Source organism: Erpetoichthys calabaricus, chromosome 3 (assembly GCF_900747795.2).
Source record: "Erpetoichthys calabaricus chromosome 3, fErpCal1.3, whole genome shotgun sequence".
Lineage (NCBI taxonomy): Eukaryota > Metazoa > Chordata > Cladistia > Polypteriformes > Polypteridae > Erpetoichthys > Erpetoichthys calabaricus.
This window is the reverse complement of record NC_041396.2, coordinates 174626445-174644775: the sequence shown is the minus strand read 5'-3', so window position 1 is coordinate 174644775 and position 18331 is coordinate 174626445. Positions and strand designations below refer to the sequence as shown.

Below are 18331 nucleotides of genomic sequence, written 5' to 3'. Positions count from 1 at the left end.
TGTCTCAAAAGCTTACATATTGTAATCTTTTAGTTAGCCAGTAAAAGGTGTTATTTTGCTTGACTTCTTATTACAGTAGAAGGGGTAAGTGCAAGTGACCCACCAGGCACTAAGAAATGCACAATAAATGTTTTCCATGCCATTGTTTATCAATATACTGTATTTATATTCCATATACTTTGACATCAAATTCAGGGTCAAGGGAAGCTGAAGCCCATCCCAGCAGCACTGAGTGCAAGACAGAAAAATAACCCTGAAAAGGGTGCTATGTCATAAAAGGGCTCACTTAAATACAGTTCCACTCTTACGTAGAAAGAAGCAAATTTAAAATCATTAAATAACACTTATGTCCTTGTAGATGTGATTTGTTTATTCAGCTTTTAAATAAATAAGACTTGTGTAGGAAACAATTTACTTTGTGTGTTCAAAGTTTATTTGAGTATTTTAAAAAGTCCAGAGATCATAATCCAAAGTTCTACAAAATGACATCAGTTGAAGTTTTTGTATAAAATGGGGATAATATAAAGCAGAATTTCATTTGTGTTTTAGATCTTGGACAGTTTCCACATATGTAATGCCTGCATAACAGAAACAGACTCTATTGACATATTGACAGTGTAGATGAACATTTCACATAATCATTTAATCTGGTTAGTTAGTGATAATGAAACATGCGGAAAAATATCATTAACAATATTAAATGTAGATATGAGTATTGGCAAATGGGATACACCAGATGCTCTATATGTCATTAGTGTGCCATGCAGAAATAATGAATTTGGTTTGCTCAAATATGTATTCAGTACACCTATGTAATGAGAAGGAGCAGTAGTCAGACGGGATCACTAACATGTTAATAGTTATTATTTCTGAACAGGTTTTCTTCTCTGAAATGAAAATCCTTAAAATCCATTTAGCTTTTGATTTACTGTTGGCACAGGGACAAAAACCTAACAATTATTGGTGTCCTTTCACTCCTGAGTCTTTGATTGCCTCCAAAAAGCCATATCTTCAAGGCAGGGCTGCAACTGTCTGTGCTATCTGAACAACAGCTTGGCCAATGCATTCCCTTCTGGTACCATGTACTTCCTAAAGGCCGGAAGGTGTTGTCACCTTTGTCATTCTCTCCCAGCCTAATTTGTCCCTGAAGAGTCCTCCATAGGGTCCTGAGGGAACATTACATGTATAATACCAGGCTCCTTTTCTCTCTCAGTCTCTCTCATGCTTTTGCCACTGCTTAGGGCACATGGCATACAGGCAAGGTATACCATTCCCATATGGTGCCTGACATTTTCAAGTCTTCTCATGCTGCCTACATGGCCGTCTCTTTTGCCTGGAGGCCATCTTTATGACCTTGCCCAGCCCTATTCCATTCTAGAGTGTTCTTTGCCCCAGGCAACGTCTTGCCAGCTAGACACCTCCTCATAAGGTCTTTCTTACTCTTGAGTATTCATTCCCTCATATCCTATAATCACTGGCTAATTATTTATTCAGCTTTACTAATTGAAATACAGTATATTTCTGTTTTGGAAAGTGTGTATTTTGTTCAAGAATGGTTCCAAAATTTTGAATCTTAGGGCTAGAATCAGCCTCCTTTAAATATGAAGATTTTTTTTTTCCGTCAAAAGCTCTTTGAATGTACGTCATTTCTGTTCAGTTGTGTCTGGGTATTGTTTCAGGTGCCTCTTCTTCCAGTCTATTGATTGTTTCAGAGTGCATAAAAGAATGTTATTGCACAGAATTGGCAAGTACCTACAGGACTTACCAAAGAAGCCGAAAATTCAGATTCAGGTTAGACTACGACGTTAAACAATTTTTTTATCTTACACTACCTTATAATGCCGTGCAGTGGTAGCTCTGCTGCCCCAAAATAATGAGACTAGTATTCATATCCAGGTTGCTCCCTGCATGAAGTTTGCATGTTTCCCTCATGCCCACGTGGGTTTCCTCTGGGTGCTCTGGTTTCCTTCTGCAGTCCAAACACATACACATTAGATGACTTAGTGATTATAAATTGATCCTTGTGTGTATGTGTTCACTCAGTGATAGGCTGACTCATTGTCCAGGGATTGCTCCTGCCTTGCACCCTATGATAGCTGGGCTAGGCTCAATCTGCCCCATGACCCTGCCCTGGATAAGTGGGTTATGAAAAAGGCTGGATAGACATTATTTTGCCTATAAAATCATTGATTGAATCTAAAGGCATTTTCTGTTTTTGATTTTTCATTGTCTGTAAGTGAGGCTGCCACTTTTTCTTCTATTGTATAGGTATGCCATTTCATGGTGGGGCATGAGGATGTAGTGTTTAACACTGCTTTCTCACACAGTAAGTACAATGACACAGTTCTAAAGACCTGGGTTTAAATCCCAGCCCAGTCTGTGCGCACTTCTCCGTAGGTTCATGTAGGTTAGATTGATAAATTGGCCTGTTGTGAGTGTATGTATGTCTTATGGTGAAATAGCATCCTTTATAGACTTGGTTATTGTTTTGTACTCAGTGGTGATGCCTTTCTTCAGGCAAATATAGCCATATTGTTCATGTTTCAAGTCAAGTCAGTTTTTAGTGATTTCTCAACCATATAGAAATACACAATCAGGTAACAGAACATGTTTCAAGGACTATAGTGCATAGACTGAACATCACTGTACAATACAATACAACAGACAATAAACACAATAACCTCACAGAGCAATTTAAATGCCATCAACATAGACAAAATACAGGCATATATCATTACTGTTCACTTTTTTTAACTGAGGTGTAAGTGGCATATCAGCATATTCTGAACATGAGTTACAGAAAGCAGAGGTCTTGAATACACAAAATACACAGTAGCAATGAAAAGAGAGCAACATGTAATACAGTAGTGTGCAAGGGGAGACAGCCAAATCAGTACCCTTGTTGAGTAACAGCATATAACGTTTTCAGTAGTAAAGAGTACAGTAGAGCATTTATGTGTATATGTGAGACCAGGGTGGTAATTAGATAGTTCAAGGAAGCTTTTGTAGAATGGAGAGACTGGCTGGGAGATGTTAAGGTAGGGCAGGAGGTTGTTGGGGTAGCAGATTATTAAAGAGCCTGACAGCCTGTGCGAAGAAGCTATTGCACAGTTTATATGTTAATGTAGCTCTGTTTCTTTTTAACCATCTATCCATACATTTTCTAAACTAGTATTTTTCACTTCAAATTAATCTTCTGTTAGTGGAGAGTTAGTTGGCTTCCCATGGGACACACCTCTTATTCCTGTAAAATGTGATTTAACAGCCATTTAAAAAATGAACAGGGTTTATAAAGAATACAAAAACACTACAAAACTAAAAACCTATAAATGTCACAAACACTACCCACATGGAATAAAGTTTCCCAAATCAAAATTATTGGATGAAGCTCTTCTGAGCAATGATTGGACACTTTCTACCTAGCTACAGCTAGCTACAGTTACAGTGCCTTGGGGGAAAAAGTGATTGTCGCGTCAGTGACTTTACGTAAGAATAATCAAAAGGAGTGACTTTGAAAATGGATATTATTTCAAAGCCAAACATAACTTCTGCAGTTTGGTCTATTTCTGTTTCAAACCGAATGATAAAGGAAAGCAGAGAAGCATTAAAGTGAGTATTTCACAGCATTGTTTCTGAAGAGTAGTTGTTAAATTGTCAAATACAAGCAATATGCAGACACTCTTAAAACACAATGTCCCTGATGCTTTGTTCTGTTGATGTCCTCTGCTTCTTTGTCATCAGCCTCCCCATACACATCCACATGCCTTAGGCTTTTAAAATATTTGAGTGTACTTTTGTTATGATTCATTTTTAGAAGAAAAAACTTGTAGCCTATTATTTATTTATTATTTGTAAGCTAATGTTGGTTTAAATAAAAATTTACACTGTCTGTAAAACTAGGGTGCTGTACCGTGTTAGCCATTATGAATGTAGAGAAAAGCCAAGCAAAATGACACCTTTTATTGGCTAACTAGAAAGATTACAATATGCAAGCTTTCGAGGCAACTCAGGCCCCTTCTTCAGGCAAGATGTAATCAGATTACATCTTGCCTGAAGAAGGGGCCTGAGTTGCTTCGAAAGCTTGCATATTGTAATCTTTCTAGTTAGCCAATAAAAGGTGTCATTTTGCTTGGCTTTTCTCTACACTGTCTGTAAACAAAAACAAATTTAAACCCTTTGTTTAAATGAAAAAAATGACCACAACAGTATATTAATGTACACTACAAACAGTAACCCACCCACACGTCCAGATTATGGTGATATAATTATTTACTATCATTATGTTTTTGTTAGCTATTCAATTAAGGTAAATAGCCCACAATCACCTCCCGGCTGTCAGGGTTATGGGAGCCAGATCCTATCCTGGTGGTATCTAGTACAAAGAAGAAATTGACATGACACCAGTCTTATGTTAGTAACCAATTAAAGTACACCAGCTCACCAAACACATACAGCTATGGAATATGGGAGGAAATAAACTTACACAGATAAGAGCTTAGATGAGATTTGAATCTAACACTTCTTACACCGTCTTCCTGTTTCTTTAATTAGTCTTTTTCCATTTTTATTTTTTCTATCAAATTTTTAGGGTGTTACTGTACAGTTGCTCTAATAGTATTCATCATTAGTTCATCATCCACCACAGTACTTTTAGAATAGAAACACATTTTATGCTCCATTGGTTGGCTGATAGACCCACAGCCTCGCATGGGTATTTGAGAATATCTGCTCACCTTGTATAACCATTGAAAAGAGTTATAGCCTGATTCAGTTTTTTTTTTTTTTTTACTCTGCAAGTACTTTGCTTTGTTTTTTTCCACATCTTTAAGTCCATGGGGTATGCTATCTCTATATATCTTTTGCATTTTTATTTTGTTTTTTCCTCACTGGAATATGTTGGCCATCTCTCAAACATTCATTTAAATTTTATTATTTCATCTTTCCTTCAAGTGCAGCAAAAGCAGATATGTGTGACCAGTGAAGCAGCAGTATTGAAATATTGCTAACGGGCACAGAGCTTTAAACAAAGAAGCAAATACTGAGTGGCTCAAATGTAAAATTAGGATGTGTACATTCAGTACAACATCTAGTAGGCCTTTGTTAGCACAGAGACTAGTGGGAGTGTGGAACAATCAAGCACTTAATGGTTTCTAAGAACTCATTCAACAAAATACTATAATGATAAAGCTATTCACTACTCAAAAGAATGAGAAGTAAAATAGGCCTCATTTGGTTATGTGTACATTATTATTAATATAAAGAAGCTGAGAAGTTGCTACAGTATATATAGACTGTGTAGTTAGTAATTTGGCAGAAGCAAACTTTTAATGCCCTACTTCTAATTCAGACTGTGTAAAGTACTGGGTGAATGGGATGTAATATGTCCTTCATTTATCCAACCTAACTAATCCAGTTCACTGTTAAGGGGTTTGGAATGAGAACGAGTCTGCTCCACTCACATACAAAAGAGAAGGAATCAACATTTCACAACTAAAAGAGGTGAGCATGGTGATTGTTAGGAAAACGTTGGTATTTAAGTTTGGATGTTTTCCTTGTGTTTTGTTGTATTAATAATGTTAATTTGTTGTTCTTTTTATTTTTTTTTTATTGTCCTTTTGGTGATTTTTGTGAGCATGGACTGTGACAGTGGCATGGCTGCACTACAGGAGATGGCAGTGTGCACAATTAATTAAATGAAAGACCTTTGTGAGACACTGCTGATACAACACATTACAAAGAAATTAATTTAGGATTGAAGTACTAGTTTTGACTCATGTTTCACTTAATTATGTTAATGCTGGAATTTTCCTCCCAGTAATGTGCTGAAAAATGAGAAAAGGTTTCTGTATACTTGCTCTGTTTAAAATTCCCAACAATTCTTCTGCCTACTCCTCCAAGAAAGACCTTACAAAATCTACAACTGGCTACAACATTTATTTCATGCCAAACACAATAAAAACAAGACTGAAACATATTAGTGGGAAGTCTGTGACCCATGAGCATTCCAGGGTCATATGATGTGTGGTTATTGATGATAACAGTCATCAAGTCAAAAAACAACAACACTTTACACTCAATGCCAACCTTGAATTGTGAGAGACTGTGAATAAGATTAGGATTTAGCGGGTTGGATAATGGATGGATGGATATACATAACAAGATGCATTCCATCAAACTGCACACTGTAAACATTGCCAGTGCTTAGTACTGTATATTCTTATACTAAATGCTTTGTCAACATTTAAGTCAAGTGTTTGACTTCATTTTGTTGCAGCGAAAAAAAGCTTAATATAAAATTTATAATCTGTAATTTATAACATTACCTGGATGGATAGCAGCTTTTCTTGTTAGATGTTTAGACACCCAATGTGTCTAGATGGTCAGGTGGCTCTTTTAATCTTGGGTTTTGCTTCTAAGCTAATTGATCTTTGATTCAAAGTGGTTTCTGAATGGAACTGATGAAAGCTTAGAGCTTCTGGTGAGCTCTGTATTTTATGCCCATCTTATACTTCCTTACTGTCCTTCTTGGACTAGTAGGACATCATTTTTTAGGGGCCATCTTCCCTTTTATGTTCAGGCCTCATGCCCTTGAACCAATCCTGGCACAACCATTGTGTTTGACTCTTCTGCCAATCACTGTTCTACTTGTGGTTCTGGGCTAGTGCAAAATGTGTCTTTCAGTCTTGCAGACCCCAAACTGTGGTTAATGTGTCTGTTCAGGCAATCCCAAGTTCATTTTATATCAGGTTTTGACCTGTCATGCAGTAAGCTGAAGACACATTTTTTATTATAGACTAACTGAAAAGTTACAGTAAAAAGTTTTCTTGTAAAGTATAATTTGTTTCTAATACAGTATATGCTGTATCACAACAAGAATGCCAGAAAGTGTTCATAGTCCCAAAAATCCATATAATGAAACATTATAATCATAGCTGATGGTTGACAGCCCAAGTAAGTGTCACCTCACAAGGACTCTCCCAGAGTAAAGTTTAGACAGTGACCAGATTCACAAATTTACCTTTAAGCTAAGATAGCAACAAGCTGATTTTCTTCAGTATGGATTTACATGCTTGCTTATTAAAGGCCAGCCCTCATATACTGTGTGGGTTTTGATCAAAACTCATCACCCATGGCCTTTTAAAACCTATTAAATTTAAGAAACATTTCAAAATGAGGCATCACACATACACACTTAATTGAGTATTTGATTTCTCTTGTCATAGTGTTACAGTATGTGTATGCCTTGTTCTCTATTTTTGTTCCATTTTCATGTTTTTGTTTTGTCTGATTTAAAGTATTTATTGTTATTGTAGCTATTTATTTTATGTTTACTAGGGGGCTGCTCGCTTCGCTCGCCAACCCCTGTGTTTGGTTAATCCATCCATCCATCATCCAACCTACTAAATCCTAACTACAGGGTCACTGGGGTCCACTGGAGCCAATCCCAGCCAACACAGAGTGCAAGGCAGGAAACAAACCCCGGGCAGGGCGCTAGCCCATCGCAGGGCTTGCACACACACCAAGCACACACTAGGGACAATTTAGAATCATCAATCCACCCAAACTGCATGTTTTTGGACTCTGGGAAGAAGCACCCGGAGGAAAGCCACGCAGACACGAGGAGAGCATGCACACTCCACGCAGGGAGGACCAGGGAAGCGAACCCAGGTCTCCTAACTGCGAGGCAGCAGCGCTACCCTCCGCACCACCGCTGTTTGGTTAATCGGATATACAATTTTAATAGCTTTTTTTTCTTTGGAATTGTTTCAGTTTCATTAGTTGCACTTTTTACTTTAAAGGTTTATTAAAAACAATATATGGAATTACCTTTTCTTCAAGATCGCACTGAATTTTGAATCCGTTTTTGGAAATACATTGTGACAACGCAATGTATAATCGCCCGTGAGTGAATATTGTTTCTGTTTCTCTAATAAATAATCCGACGTTTTCTAATGGTTGTCATAGCAAAAGCTATTCTCACGGTAAACTGTAAACATTTTAATACGAATGGCATATCACGATCTCCTTTGGTGTCTAATGTTATTCGCGGAATATATACAGTACATCACCTTACTTGTCGCCTGTTAAAATTTACATCGCTTCTCCATCATCATAAATATACACCTGACCAAATTGTATATTCTTTGAAATTAAACTTGTCATTGTTTTAACTGTTGTGGGACGACCTTGCTTTGTCCTGCTATTTTTTCAATTACACCCGGCTCTGATGATCACCTTTTGTTTGCACTAATGAGATTTTTACTATCTTTTTTTTTTTTGATACTGTAGCGAATGACGTAATAAAGTGTCACAAAAGTTTTACTTGAACAATCGCCGACTTCGTAACCCCAAACACAACTGTCTAGCACCCTCTCTGACCCCTCCTCCAATGGGTCTTGCCTCCCCCTTACCGCATCAATCAGTACCCCGCTATCAGTCTTCCGTGCTGTACTCCGCCCCCCACAATCGGACCTATCAGTCACTTAAAACAAAAAAAGGCTTCAACCTGCTGGCAAGCTGCCTGTTCTGCTTGTCACATGTCGTTGTTTTAAGAGCCAGGAGCACATTGTGCGTGTCTGCCAAAAGCAATCCAACAACTGCTTAGTTAGAGGTCTGTGGACTTGTTTTAAATGATGGCTCACTGACTTATCTCGCGTGACGTTGTAAAAACAATAATTGTCCTTTATTTCTGGCCCGGGCGTGGTTAAATCACATTCTTGCAGGACGTATAATGCTGCTCCCGTTTATGAAGTTCTAATCTTTTAATTCTGAGCCCTATTGGACATGCTTTGTTTTCAGCTCCACTTGTTCTGGGCTGATTATCACTTTCCTTATTTTCTAAATTTGCACCTAGATTATTGTTTTTCTTTTTACCATTTTTTTCTCTCCTCCGCATGTGGGTTTCTTTTCTCCGCGCTTTTCTTTCATCTTCGTTTAGTCGACGACGTTTCATTTCTACCCTATTCATTTCATTTCTACCGTATTGACCTTATACACTTTATATGCACTGAGAGCCACGGAGCTGTGTGTGCTGCATGACTGCCTTTACACTACTGATTTTTTTTTCTACCCGTGGTCTTATCTTGTAAGTAGGGCGTGTCTTGCACCGTGGCAATTGTCTTTGGTCTCGCGGGTCTTTAAAATTGTCTTTCGAGAGGATCACGTATCGTAGCCTTGCATTTGCTTTCCATTCCAGGATTTTCTTTTATATATAGAGAGACAGTATTTTATTTATATATTATGATGTTTCTATGCACAAGTGTTTGTTCTCTTATGTCCCATGCATTTTGTGCATGATTTCCCAAGAGGCGGTACCACCTGTCCATCTCTGTTAAGGGACTGCCCCCAGCTCGATACATGCTGATGGGAAATGCAGTCCATTGTGGTTCATTTAAATATATAGCACCTTTGCCATGCTTAAAGTATTGCGCTCTCATTTTTGTTCTGTTTCTGTGTTTTTTTTGTATTTCTATTTACTTCTCTGCACTGTTTTTTGGATTCTCCTTACTAGATTTGAGTATTTGGAACTTTGCTGCTTAGATTTGCCTTTTTAGGAAAATCATTTTGCTTATTTTTGTATTTTAAATGTGTTGCTGTTTTTCTTTTCGTACAAGCTGGGGTTTCAGGTTATCTCCCTTCCTTGTGGAGCATTCTGGCTATTTTTGGACAGTTTGAACTTAAAAGGCTACAGCCCCATAAAGACCTAGAATAGGCCGAAGCCAGCCTATTGGTAGGCACCAGGCTGCCTTTGAGAGTACCTTTGTTGGGTAGGCTGGAGGAATTGAGGCCTGTTCTGTGGCTCATTTTTTGAGGTCTCACACCACACCACGCACAACAGATATGTTATGTGTCTGCTTTGAGTGTCTTGAAATCGTTTGGCTATTTGTACCTTTCAAGTGGAATATATTATATTTTGTCTAGGTTTGGGCTGAATGTTTTCTGTGTTTTGGTTTCATTTGTGATATCGCTGTTGTTTGCTTGATTTTTTTCTCCTCATTATGTTATTTTTCCGCCATTTTTACTGTACAATACAGTATAACTTATTTTTGTGTGACACTTTTCAATTAATGCAGGCACAGAGCTCTGTGAACAAATTACCAGGTAAAATAGAAGTCTAGATTAGATAGATAGATAGATAGATAGATAGATAGATAGACAGACAGACAGACAGACAGACAGACAGACAGACAGACAGACAGACAGACAGACAGACAGACAGACAGACAGACAGACAGACAGACAGATAGATAGATAGATAGATAGATAGATAGATAGATAGATAGATAGATAGATAGATAGATAGATAGATAGATAGATAGATACTTTATTAATCCCAATGGGAAATTCACAGAAATCATGTCCAGAGTTACACCACCGTGTATTAACATAGAGAGCGAGTCCTCCTCCTTTGTGCTTCCCACAGGTACTTGCATCTCTGTCCGCTCGAACTGTGCTAAACCCGGGTAGCTCCACGTTAGCATCTGGGATGGTGTTAGTTAGCCAAGTTTCACAAAAACACAACAAACTGCATTCTTTGTAGGTTCTGACATTTTTCACCAGCACAGCCAGTTCGTCAATTTTATTTGAGATTGAGTTCACATTCCCTAGAATCACAGAAGGCACCGAAGGCTTAAAACGCCACTTTCTCGCAAGCCACTTCATTTTTAGCTTAGTGCCCGCTCTGCTGCCACGATACCGGCTTCTTACCTCGTCGGGTAAATAGGGAACCACACCGGCACTGGCATTTGTTCTCAGCGCTCGAAGTTGAGTACTTGAATAGGCGAGTCTCGGCGTGTAAAAATCCATGTCCACGTTGTAAAAGTAAGTGTGTCCAGTGAACAAATCCACATAAAACAGTGATAGGAGTGATCAATAAATAAAAATAGAAAAATAAAAGTAGAAAAGTACACATATACATACAGTCATACACAGAGCTGCTGAAAAGGCTGCCACTCTCGGCGGCGCCAGATGTAAGGTTGTAAGATTATACTAATTACAAAATACAGAATTAGTACATATAATGATACAGATGTGTTAAAACAAACACAAAACAAAGTACAAATTGATGAGCATAAATGGAAACTAACAATATCTGTCCATTAATTAATTGTTGAATGATGACCAGTTGACAACAGAGGAGATGAACATGTAAAAGATATAGTCAAAAAGAAAGTTAGACACAGGCAGAGTCCTCTATCAACTGGCTGCCTACCTTCTCCTGGGCATTTTAAAGTCTATTAGATTAATTTAGAGTCTGTGATGTGTCATCCTGATGAAAGGATGCTTCGGCCTGATGATTCCAAGCTCCTTTATCTGAGGTGACTTTTCTATAAGCAGGAAAACAGCTTGGCAGGAGAAGAGTGTGGCACCAAGCGCCAAATCAAGATACAGAGAAAAGTAACAATAGAGAAGGGTTAGTAAAGTATTGTATTACTAACATCCATCCATTATCCAACCCGCTGAATCCAAACACAGGGTCACGGGGGTCTGCTGGAGCCAATCCCAGCCAACACAGGGCACAAGGCAGGAACCAATCCCGGGCAGGGTGCCAACCCACCGCAGTGTATTACTAACAGTTTTGTACAAATCACTAACAAACAAGTACGGTATACATGGTTAATCGGCAGCTCTAGTCAGAGTATGCTAGACTAAAGCAGTGAGTCCTAAACCCGAATTTAAAGGCCGTGACTATAAAGAGGCATCTCTTATATTCCCTGTAACTTAAAGCTCAACCTCCCACTGTTATTTTATTAATCCTTGGAATATTCAGTAGGCTAGCATCATAAGATCTAAATGTGTGCTCTGGTTTGTAAGCAAAAATAAGTTCAAATAATTAAGCAGGGCCTTGACCCTTTAAGGCTTTACATGTTTAAAGGAGAATTTTAAAATCAGCTCTAAGTTTAACTGGGAGCCAGTGTAAGGACTTGAGAACTGCAGTTATGTGTGCTACTTGCAACAGCATTTTGCATTTAACAATCAACGGATAGCTGCATAAAGAACAATTTAAACAGCCAGTGAATAACACATTGCAGTAGTCGATCCAACTAGAAATAAACACACAAATTAATTTCTCAGTTTCCTGCATATTTAAAAAAGTCTCATTTTTCCAGCATTTTTAAGATGGAAAAACAATTTTTGGATAGTTTTGTAATGTGTGTTTTGAACAACATACTAGTGTCAAAGATAACACATAAACCCAGCCTTGGTACCAATGTGTGTTGTACACCATAAATGAGTATCCTCAGTCATACTGTGGAGATTTCTGAGATATTTGAAATAACAATTCCACAATTAAAAAACATAATGTAGGATGTATTGAGTCAAGAATTTTTCTTTTCAGGTATAGTAATTCATATTTTTGCATATAGAAATATGAATTCAGCATTAACATCAATTAGATAAAAATGGAATAAGGCATTTCAGTTTATTTCATAATTGAATTGCAAGACTTAACATTTTAAAACATAATAAAACCACAGCATTAATTCTTTGTGACCCAAGTATCAGGATTAAAGTACATTGCAGTCTCTTCCAATTAGAACCCTAATTATATATAATCAGAGCCATATAAACATATTATTGCCCTTTGTGATTATTTGTAGTAGGACCTGAGTATATACTGCAGCTCTAATGTGGCCAGTGTAATGTTGAGCTCCAGCCATGATGGTTGCATGTTTTGTTATTTTCTTCTGGTTTCAACTGGAGAATGGTTATCTTTGTATAAACCTTGCAGACATACCTTTATCTTTAAGAGTGCCTTTAGAAACCTGTTCTTGGATCCAGCACTGACTGAACTTTCCTTCCTTAGTGTTCTTCATTTATAGCCTCAGCTGTAGAAATTACTTAAAAAAGTGGATCTTTTACTTCATCTTGTCCTTTTTGGACAGGGTTAAGGCTCCCTGCGCTTCTGGTTGCCTATCTGAGGTGTGTCCTGGTGTCAAGAGTTTTCCAGTTTACTCCTGAGAAAAAGAATAGGCTCTTAGGCATCTGTAGTGGTATTCCCTGTATTCTGTCCAGTCAGAACAGGTGATGTGGACTTTCAAAATATACTGTAAATAGGCAAGCTAGTGTGAAGGTTCAGAATGATTTTACATGTGTAAAACCAATTTGCTGCTAGTGACTGATCCTAGTTTCATTTACAGTTGATTTGTCCGTATGAAGACAATAAATAAAACCAGCCATTCTTGTTTGTCTCTCTTTTTCAGATTGTCAGGGGATGAATGTGGCACTCCTTATGACAAAGAGTCCATGGCAATTATTAGGCTGAACAACACAACAGTTATGTATTTGAAAGAAGTCACTAAATTCCTTGCCTTAGTGTGTTTCCTCAGGGAGGAAAGCTTTGAAAGAAAAGGTAAAGATTAAGAGTTTTGCATTTTCTTCTGCTAATCTTGTTAGGTTTGATAAATAATCATCTCACTGCCTGGCATGTGTAAAAAATGTAGGCATTCTTGTCCTTATTTAAATTTGAAGAACATTATCATATATTCTGTTTTTTTAATCGTTTGTGTTAGGTATACGTACAAATCTTACAGATGGTCTGCTTTAACCATATAGTGCTTTTTAGATCTCATTGTGAGGTATTCAGTCTTGAAAAAGGGATCAGCTAGTATGCACTGAAGTCAAAAAGTAAAGCTAATGGTGGTCAGTACTATAGCATTAAATAGCTGGATTCATAGTGTTTGTAAGGTTTTGTTTTAAAATATGTTAATAAGTAGTCCATATATATAAGTAATACAAACAAACATCTATTTCTTGTGTGTTCTTCATGATGCAAAGCTTGCCAAAGACTGATATAAGACATGCCCTCTTCTAATAATGTAATTTCTTCACAGCAGTGTCCAGATGAAAGACAAGTATAGTCTTTAATTTGTAATTTTTAAGCTAAATTATGCAGTTTTAGATGGTGGATAATTACATACATTTTCAGGCTATACTTCACATTTTGGCTTCTCTTCTTCCTTCTGGGCATATAATATATATAGTTTAATGTTTGGATTTTTTAATAGTGTTTTTATTTATTTCTTAAATTTTAATTTAATCCAGTTGCCAATGAAACAGTTGCTTGCGTTTTCAGAATATGAATAATTTGGGTTTATGCAGGTCAGATTTTTAAGCATCCCTCAATGATATAAATAGCGAACAGCTGGTAGTTTTGGTTCTTAGTAGAATCAGGACTGAAACAATACCCTGAGGGAATTCACAGCTTTCTTTATCTTTAGAATCGAATAGATCTAAACAGATTTGCTGTCATTTTAAGTATAATCCTTTATGTGAATTCAACCAATATAAATTTGTTTATCCACTTATGAATTATGATCATGACACAGTGACTACCGTGCTGCCTCAGGGTTCGAGTCCCACGCCTAGTCACTGTGCATGAAATTTGCACATTTTCTCCTGGCCTTCGGTTTTCCTCCCACATCCTCAATGATATTTAGAGTAAGACAACTGGCAACTCCAAATTAAGTAAACATGAAGTGTGCATGTGTATAGCTTGCAATAATCATGGCTAAGGCTCTTTCCTGCCTTACTTCCAGTTTTGTCAGGATAGGTTCAGTCCCCCACAACCTTAACTGAATTAAGCAAGTTTGAGGAAATATATATAACGTTCATGTATTTAACTAAAAGAACATTGGGTAACACTTTAGGTACTGCAAAAATACATCTATCACACATTTACTATTAGATAACAGGACCTTAACAAACACCATCAGTAAAGTGTTTATTCATATGTGCAGTGTGACCTACTAGCAAAACTTAACTTTGGGGTGGTCTGAGGTGGCTGAACTGAGACACATTGCTCTTGATGTTATATATATTTAGTATAAGACCTGTGAATCCTTCATATTAGAAGAAATTTTAACATCATGTCAATGTGTCACACTGCACTGAAATGAATAACCAATCTACTGATGTTTTATAAGTGTTATGAAGACCAAAAAATCCTTAAGGTCTTGTTACATAAAAATAAACGAGTAATAGATGCATTTTTGCAGTACCTAAAGTGTTACCAAACAATGTTTTTTCCTCACCTAAATATATTTATAGAAATGTAGTCTTTGGCTTCCCTGAATTCAACTACCTCAGATCCTACATGAAAACAGAATTGGACCTCCTACAGTTGGCCTATCAGGTGCATATTGGTGTGGATGCCACCATCACTATCTTTCTTCTGCAAAGGCCTAATTCCATATGGATATGACCTGCCAGTTATTTATATCAGAATCATGTTTTGTGAGTTCTCTGGTATCTTTGACACTATTGTCTTAACAGCTAGGTGATAAGCTAAGGTCAGTGAATGTGAATGCCTCCTTAGTGTCTTGGATTAGTGATTACTTGACAGACAGTTTGTGAGAACAATTTTTCAGCAAAGCAGGTCTACCCAAGTAACCGTCCTAGTTCCTCCAATACAATTCCCACTATAAATACAGTTCTAAGAGTTGACACCTGTAGAGTTTCTCAGGTGACCCTGCAGTAGTGCCCAACCCAATGTGCATTATTTAGACTGTTAATGATATTGATATGTTGGAAGCAAAGATGACAGATTACCAGTTCATTTTGCACCACTAGGGGAATGGAGTTTAGCTGAAGGTGATATTAAATACTAGGTTCCTTAATGAGTTCATATAAACATGTCTGAATTTAACATTTAAACAGGTGAATTTTTTTTTAAAGAGAGATGCCTTCCGTTTGGCACTCTCTCCTAAGTGCTCATCCCTGGTGGCATAAGCAAGAGAGTCTAATTGTTAAATTGATGATTGTAAAGATAATAATATAGCCCATGTTGGCTTGAATATTAAGAATAAACTTCACTGACAACAAAATTGTTATGTTATGCTCTCCCATCTTCCAGTTAAATGATGCAGAAAATGTTTTAAGGGATTAATGAACAAATAAATCAGTGCACATGTATATATGCTGAGTGATGCATGCATTAATTAATTAAATTGAAATCTATTTATTTAAATATATATGCATATAATTTGTATCATTTAATGAACATTGTGATTGTCATACAAGCAGCATTGTGTTTGCCATACTCTTAGTTTTATTTATTAATTTGTTTGTTTGTTTTAATATTATTTTTACTTTGTGTAACTTTTAAAAGCTTTACCAGTTTGATTTGCGCATATTATGAGTGTTGAATGAATGAGCCCCTTTTATTAGATGTCTAGTAGAACATTTCAATTTGCATATCTCCCAGACTGTAACTTGTCATGGGACTGACAGTAACGTTTTTGCATTAGCAGATTCCAAAGAGAGGGAGGAGAGTAAGCTAAGACAGCAGGTTAGAAAAAAAAGATGCCACTCTCAAAAGTAGTATTTAAATGCATTTTAATAACATCAGAACACAAAAGCACCAATCATAGCTCAAAATGTTGGAAATTTGTATTGCTTATTTTCTAAATAAAAAGCTGTTTGTAACCAGACAGATCTGAGTTCTCTTCACAAGCTGAGCAAGAGACTTGATTCAGTGAAGAGTCAGGACACCAATTGATAACCTAAACTTTCTTTTTTCGCTTCAGCAGTTGTCTGCTTGTATAAACTTTGTTAGCTGAAACATGTTCAGGAGTTACATAGCTGGTTTGGCAACTTGAGAGTTTATACAGGTGTGAGACTTGCCCGGGACCATCAGACAGACACCGCATCTTTATAAACAGCATGTTTATTTTTCTTCTCTCCAACACACAACTCAACTGTCCCGCACAGCACACTGTGCTCCTTGCACCAATCACCGTTACTCCGGGCCTTTCTCTCTGTCCGTGGGCCACCTGTTCTCTCTCTCCAGGAGCTTCGTCCTACTCCTGCTCCCGACTCCAGCTCCCTGATTGGAGGGAGGCCGACCCTTTTATCCTCACCCGGATGAGCCCCAGGTGCTCTACCTGACGTTACTTCCTGGTGTGGCGGAAGCGTCAGGAGAGCACCCGGAAACACTCCGGGTGTCCCTGGAAGGATTATCCTCCGGAAGTGTGGCGGAAGTAAATATGTCTTGGGCTCCATGAGGCTCGGGGCGCCCCCTTGCGGTGCATATGGGCCCCAACGGGCTTCAGCCTCCCTGCTCCCCTTCCGTGGCCCTCTTCTGCTCCAGGGCAGTTGCCCCTCGTGGCCCGGAGGACAAATGTGCCACCTCTCGGTCCTTCCAGGCGTCCCGGCCGGGTCTGACCCCCATCCTCATGCAACATAGGGTAAGCAAGGAACAAAACACAAGGGGTATGACTAATACATTTTAAAAAATTTGGTTGACCTAAGTGAAAGTGTACTCAAGTTATTGTGTTTGATTACACACACACACACACACACACGCACACACACACACACACACACGCACACACACACACACACACACCCACACACAGACAAACACACAGACATAATTCCAAAAATGGTGTTTTCGGGCTCAGGGAGGTCTAAAATGATGAGATTCATCAAAATCTCGAAATGGAATTTTTGGAGGATTCCAACACTTTCCCTGTACTTTGTATACAAGAAAATCAGGGAGGTCTAAAATGTTGAGATTCATAAAAATCTCGACAACAAATCATTGGACGATTACAATTCTTTTCCTATACTTCATATACGAGAAAGTAAAAACAAAAAACTATGAGACCATTTTTTCATTACAGCTCTGTGTAAAAGTTAAAATTTAGGATATTTAACATGAATATTTCTTTGATGCACATGAAGAAACACCCATTCATAATGTCCAATTTTATTCATAGCCAGCAAGGAAGCTTGGGAAAGCTTCTTATCTGCATAAAAAGTGATTGATTCACTCCAAAGTGGTATGTGAGAGCTCTTTCATGAGCAGGGGATTTCAATTGTGAAACTGGAGAAAGAGCTGGCACTATAATATGAAAGCATACTATTGACTTGACCTCAAACACAAGTTGCCATGCATTTACAGACATATAAATTGTCCTGTCAAGCAATTGTTGCAGTTGGCAAGGGCAAGTCTATGGGTATTGGAAAGCGAAACCTCTGCTCTTCTGAAATCTGACAGCCTGGACATTTGAAAAATCACACTGAATAACGACCAGTTCACCACTTTGATGTCACACTACATGACATTATGTAAAAGAGCATGTCATTTCCAGATGTTGTCTGCTTTGAATTTTTCAGTTATATTATAAAACTAAGGAACTCTGAGAATGTCAGGTTACACGACTCTCTAACAACTTTTAAGCACAACTGAGTCAGCAACGGGAAGTTGTCATCAAAGCAGTGTAACACAGCATCCTGTCTTTGTCAGTGTCTATAGCTTCTCACTGCAGCAGTACATCATGGAGTTCACTACAGACCTAAACTCTGCTTAATCAAGGCAAGATGG

General features: G+C 37.8%; 1 protein-coding gene across 2 annotated transcripts in view; it reads left to right on the top strand.

Moving 5' to 3' along the window:
• Positions 1–18331, top strand: part of rragd (ras-related GTP binding D) — a 212862-nt gene that overhangs the window by 179114 nt on the left and 15417 nt on the right. For both annotated transcript variants that reach the window (XM_051924041.1, XM_028797542.2), the window contains exon 6: positions 13206–13354. In XM_051924041.1, coding sequence (XP_051780001.1) covers positions 13206–13354 — 149 coding nt within the window. The remainder of the gene's footprint in view (positions 1–13205; positions 13355–18331) is intronic.